The 6293-nt window shown below is 43.8% G+C and overlaps 1 protein-coding gene across 1 annotated transcript; it reads right to left on the bottom strand.

The window, feature by feature from the left end:
• Positions 1-1020: 1020 nt before the first annotated feature.
• LOC106751450 (putative serine/threonine-protein kinase C05D10.2) lies at positions 1021-4842 on the bottom strand (the record flags this gene model as incomplete). Its single annotated transcript, XM_014632336.1, has 4 exons — positions 4753-4842; positions 2171-2390; positions 1945-2075; positions 1021-1196 (listed from the first exon to the last, which is right to left on the bottom strand). Coding segments are annotated over exons 1-4 (617 nt in total), but the record flags the coding sequence as incomplete, so codon positions are not given.
• Positions 4843-6293: the final 1451 nt, after the last annotated feature.

Here is a 6293-nt window from a genome sequence, read left to right as displayed (position 1 = left end):
ACTAAGATAGTATATCTGTAAAAATGGGTTTGTTCTGTAAGCAAATTGGCAATTACTTCCATATATAATTTCTTTACGGTACGAGCTATAAATTTGCTTAGTTATGACATTTAATTTTATAACATTTAGTTATAACATTTAATTTTATCCAGCAAGTTATAATTCAACTAAATGAAACCAATCCATTTTTCCTTTGTGACGGATCGTTCCGAGATTAATTTAATAACTGTAATGTTACGCCGCAGTTTTCACAAACGGAGTTCATTTTGATTGACGTGATTGCNACGCCGCAGTTTTCACAAACGGAGTTCATTTTGATTGACGTGATTGCTTCTAAATGATGCGGGTTACACACACTCTCACTCTCTCTCTCTCTCTCTCTTTCTTCTTCTCTCTCCCTTCCCCTCTCTCTGTGAAAATACCCCCGACTCAACTCAATTATGCATCGTCTTATTATCCTCGGCAGTCTTGCAAATTACATAGCAAGATTAACTTCTTAGTTGGAAACTTCCATTAACTCCGAGGGTTTACGCTGCCGTGCCCACGTTTGGCTCAAACTGCGTCAAGATTGCGAGCAACAAGCTGGAAGTTGAGAGCTTCACGAGCTCGTGCCGCTTAGCCGCGGTCGCCCCCGTCCACGTGTCTGTCAAATAGTTCAGGTGTACATCCACAATCGCCTTAAGCTTGCAATCATCCAGTTCATCCACTCGATGCGCCAGCGTCGAGATTTTGCGACGATCGCGAATGAAAAAAAAAAAACTAACAAACGCCGAGCTCAGAAAATGTTTCAAAAGTTAGCGTTTGCAAAGAAAATGAACTCTTTTACTTTTTTCACTGCCTACAGAGACAACGTTCTAAAGTGAAAACTTCAGGTTGGTGTTTGCAAACTTTCTTCCTCTCCTTTTATTCGAAAAGCGTCCGCGCACGCGAAAGATCATAAAGATCATCGGAAAAAAAATAAACAGGCCAGGAAACGCGAGAACGCGCGAAAGGAAACGCGCAAGCCAAATAAACGTGTACCTCTTTGAAGCTATGAGGATCTCCGGCGCGCGGTACCACCGAGTAGCGACATAGTCCGTCAAGGTTGGATCGCTTCCAGCCTCACCATCGCCCTCGCCGATCTGCGTAACCGAACGTGCCAGCCCGAAATCCGCGATTTTGCAGTGGCATTGTGCATTCAGGAGCACGTTGGACGGCTGCAATAACAGGATAACGCGAACTCGACACAATATGCACACCCATGACGATACACGCTGTCACCGCCGACTCTTCCTCCCCCTCATCATCATCATCATCATCATCATCATCCTCCGCGATAACGCGAAACATGATGTAATGAAAAGTTTGTGCAATCGTGAGATTGCGAATATGAGAATTACGCGAATATGAGAAAACGCGCAAACCGCTTCTCTCTTCAGTAAATGTAAAAGCGAGAGATACATGTGGCGATGGTAGCACATTGAAAAAATGTGAGCAAAGTTGAGATTAAAAACGCGAAACTTCTCCCGAAAGCGTTGCCTCACCGCACTGAGGGAAATAGTTAATTTTCAATCTCGTTCTCGGCGCTTTCGTGTTGTTCTAAACGGAAAAATAACGGTAACAGTATGCGTATAAAGTTATTGTCAACACTGAAGTCAGTACAAGTCAGTACAAGGTAAGGCAGTGACCAATTCACGAAACTAAATAAATGATTTTAATTTTTTAATTAAATAAATAATAAATATCAATTAATTAATTAACTAATTAATTTCACTGAGTTATTTCAATTTTCCATAACAACCTATTAATTGATGATAATTACCCAGTAATTTTTTAAACAATTCTTTCACCGTGACCTCGTAGTAAGAGAAATGCTGAAAACTTTTTTTCTCAGTGCAGAGGAAACTCGGAAACTCGCAGAGTAAGAGAAGCTTTTCAGCGGCTTCCCCTTGGCGGAAAACTCACCTTCAAGTCCCTGTGAATAACGTTGCCCGAGTGTATGTACTTTATCGCCTTAAAAAGTTGATACATGATGAAAATCTTGTGGATGTCCTTGAGGATATTGCCGCGCTTGATGACATTGTGTAGATCCGTTTCTGGGGAAACACGGGCCGAGAGGGGTTTCATTCAGGCCGACGGTGTGTGAGAACCGACCGTGACGCGTCGATTCCTTCTTCGGCTTAAAACTCACCCATGTATTCGAAAACCAGATAAATGTCCCGGTCGTTGTTCGCCTTGTGCAGCCCGATCAGCCGGATGATGTTCTCGTGATTGGCGAACGACAGCAGGAACATGATCTCGCGGAACGTACGCTGCGCGTCCGTCTGATTTCGGAAAGCGTCGAAGATCTTCTTCACCGCGACCGTGTCCTGTTTCTTCTTCTCGATCGCCTTCCATACTATGCCGTAGGCCTGCGCAGAAGATCAGCTATTTTTTATCACCCTGTCATTAGTATCGTCTTTAACGGATTGAGAAAAAATCAGGTGAAAGGGACCAAGTCTCGGATTTATTCAAGTTTCGTGGCACGGACTGCAATCGCGTGAAACTGAGTAGAAATCGAGTCGGATCGGCAATCTGACGTGTAAATTGGGACTGGATATTCAGTTAAAAGCGAAATATTTCGCTTAGCTAAAGGCCGTAACAAAATTGAAATGTAATTGCACGTGTGATATTGATGTTCTCTCCGCTACTAAAAAGTCGAGTAGACAATTGTATAATACAAATAATTCTACCTCGGGTTGAAATATTCAGTAAAATGGACGATAAATAATGTGTCAAATAATATGTACGACCGATAATGCGCTGGGTCAACTTTATAATCGCCTCGGTGAACTAAATTTCGATTTGGTTTAATTAAACCGAATTTCGTCTGACCTTAATTACGTTCTGCATATGTAAACAGGAGGACTAAAAGAAGCACGAAAATTTTGCAGTAAAAAACCGCCCGGCGGTTAATGCGCCGTGTGGCAAGCGTGAAATTGAGCTCGTTTGATTTGTGCGATCGGACTTTTTCGATCGATCTTTTTTCATTGCGTGATCAGCAAGATCAGCAAGAGAATCGAAAATACTGTGTCCATAACTCCGCGAATTGCAGCTCGTCGGGATTCCTTAATCTTCGAGCGTTCTCGAAGGGTAGGTTTCGAGGAAGAACGAGCGACGCTGGCGCACACCACGTGCGCCGGGACAACAGCTACAATCTAAGTTTTCTTACGTAAATCCCTTCCTGTGCACCTTGTTTTCCCGTGCGTGACATCGCGACGTTAGATTTGCGAATCGCGCATTTCATCGTCCGTCATATCGGGAAAGGACGCTTTTTACCCGCACGATCGGAATTATCTCGACCATTGATCACGCCGCAAAATACAAGCGCAAGCGATACGCATGAATATTGCATTATCCCAATTTGCATTGCACGCTCGCAGGGTTATTACGACGTAAATGAGAAGCCTTGCTTTACAAAATCCATTATGGGGATCGGCCGCGTAAGTAGAAGCGGCTGACAAAAATCGACTTGCGACGACGCGCGCGATCCATTCGTCATCGTTGCGACGGCGACCGCTTTTAACCGCATCGTTATTGATTGTCCTCGGCAGCTTAAGTTCTCCTAACGAGCCAGATAGTCGCGACGATTATTGATATTCCGCGTTCGGGAACTCCGGACGAGAGCCGCGTTACTACGTATAACGAAAGTTTCTATCGCCGTATTCTAATATCCGCCGCACTACGCGTGTCCTGATAAACTCTCTCGACACAGCGCGTGAAAATCTTTAAAGATGCAAAGAGTGAACTTTTCATCTTCGGAGTTATTTGAAAATGTTAATTTTTACATTTTAACTTTATGGGTTGATTTTTATAATTTAACTTTCCTTAAAGATCGAAATCCGTACCTTTGAGGATCTTTAAAGGTTCAGAGATCGTTAATGCAAACAGTAGTAAAATAAAAGGATTGAAATAGAAGAGAAAGGATTGAAATAGAAGGAAAGAAATAAGAGAGAGAGGGCGAGATAGAAAGAGAGAGAGAGAGAGAGAAAGAGAGAGAGAGAGAGAGAGGTAAAGTAAATATGAAATAGAAAGAAATAAAGGGGATAAAATATTCGAAAGGGAAATATTTTATATTAAAACGACTGCAAAGCGATTTTGCAATTCAAATATTTACCTGTGGAAATTTATGAATATCTATATTTTTATCTCCAAAGATCACTAAAGATTCGAAGATCGTTAATGCGTGCAGCAATAAAATGAAAAAAATACAATTTAAGAGACATTACGCAAGGCGACTGCGAGAGCGGTGATAGTAATGAAAAACGTTGCCCCCGAAGATCTTTAGAGACCCTCAAGTATTCGAAGATCGTTAACGCGTGCAGGAACAAGAAGAAAGAACAAAATTCGCGAATGTTATCGCGCACAATGACAGCTTACGACAATTTAACGCTCAGATCGAACGGCATGGGTGCGAAATCACATGTTGCTTTGGATTCATCGACGATTCAAGCGCGCCTCTGAAATATTCACGACCGTGTGTGTAAGTCCTCATCGCGATCGCATATTTCAACATAACGCGAGGAAAGCGCGGAAAGTTGCCGCGTCGATATGCGCGCAAGCTGTAACCTCCCTCCCTCCCTTCACATCCCGATCGCTTTCACTTCACCGACGGATGATGCGAGAGAGAAAAGCGCGACAAATCCACGATTCATTATCGTCACGCAGGACCCGCGAATCCCTTCGGACGAGCCGCGCAGAGGAGGAAGGGGGTGGTGCGAACGAACGAGTTACCCCTTTGCCGAGGCGTCGCACGATGTCGTACTGTTTGCTGATGTGCTCGTCAATCTCGGAGACCTTCTCGGCGGCCTTCTTCTCCGACATCGTCGCGACGGCGACGGCGGCCGGGGCTCGGGAGATCCGCCGGTGCCGACGACACCAGAGAGAGAGGCTTTCAGGCGGAAGTTGCAAGTTGTCGCGGCGCAATCACATCCTCGCTCATCTCCGCCAGGCGAGCCGCGGCGCGAGCAGCTTTTTTTCATGCGGCCTTTGACACGAATGCGCGGCTGTGTGTTTACGGAATTGTCGGCAGTTGCCGAGGCGACCGTGTCCACATCGCCGGCCGCCGACTCACGGCTGCCAACGATGTCGCGTGACACCGTTCGCCAAGCGAGTCGCCCCGGCCGGTAGAAGCGCACCACCTGTGCGCGAAGCGCACAGGGACACGCGTTGACAGCGTGTGTGCGTGTTTTTCCTATTTCTTTTTTTATTCCAAGCAAGCGGCGCGCCGGTCGACCGGCTTGACGGATCGAGAATGAAGGGGAAAGGGATGAGTAGCGCCCGGCTCGTTACGACTGCATTTCGCGATGAAAAGTCGCAGTTGTGTAAGTTCGCTACCCCTATTCTCGAAGTGATTGCGTACATGCGTGTGGGAAGTTGCGAGTGATCGCGATGGAAAATCCCTAGAATGTTGTTCTTCGCAGTCGCAACGCGTACGTGAATTTTCGCGACGAATCGGTCGAAGCAGTCGTTGTAAAAAAAACGTGTATGTTTTAATCGATGATATAAAGATAGACATGATAGATATCGTATGGATGACGGGCTTATGGCAGTTAATTATAACGAGATCGATACACACGTTTTGAATCGTTTGAAATCAATGTACGTGTTAAACAATGTATGCATAACATAAACTGTAATGGATATTATTTGCTACGCTGTGACTTTTGTCCAATATTTACAGAAAGTTCGTATGTTTTCCAACGTTACCACGCGTAATTCAGTGCAATGAGATACGTTTCCAACTGCTAATATCATAAAATAATGTACAAGAATACAACATCGGAAACGTATGCATATTTTCACTGTTCGCAACGTGCGTATACGTAATACTGCGTACAAATTCAAAAATAGGGACCCGAGTCTGGTGGAATAGGTGTAGTAAGCCTTTTAGTCTTTTGCGCTCTGAGCACTACGTAGTAACACGATTTCTAGCAAAAAGCGTCCACGGCGCTATCAGCGCATCGCGACTCCTAATATTTCGGCGTTATTATGATTTTTGGCAACGCAATAAACATCTTTCGTCTGAAATTACATCACATGCCATTGCTTAAAATAGAATAAGATAGAATCTGCTTTATTACGCTCGAGAATAAAAATCCTATAAGAGCAACAAACGGTACAATACAACATAAATGTATAGGCAATCGCCACAGGAAAAAGAAAAAAAGATTAAAACAAAAAAGAAAAATTGGAGCAAAATATTAAAAAAAATAAAAAAGATTTAAAAAATTAGAAAAAGCTTACTATACTTATTGTATATACTTATCGTAGAT

This window comes from Dinoponera quadriceps, unplaced genomic scaffold (assembly GCF_001313825.1).
Source record: "Dinoponera quadriceps isolate SergipeBrazil2010 unplaced genomic scaffold, ASM131382v1 scaffold13654, whole genome shotgun sequence".
NCBI classification, from domain to species: Eukaryota; Metazoa; Arthropoda; class Insecta; order Hymenoptera; family Formicidae; genus Dinoponera; species Dinoponera quadriceps.
The sequence above is the reverse complement of the archived record's forward strand: the minus strand, read 5'-3'. Positions and strand labels throughout refer to the sequence as shown.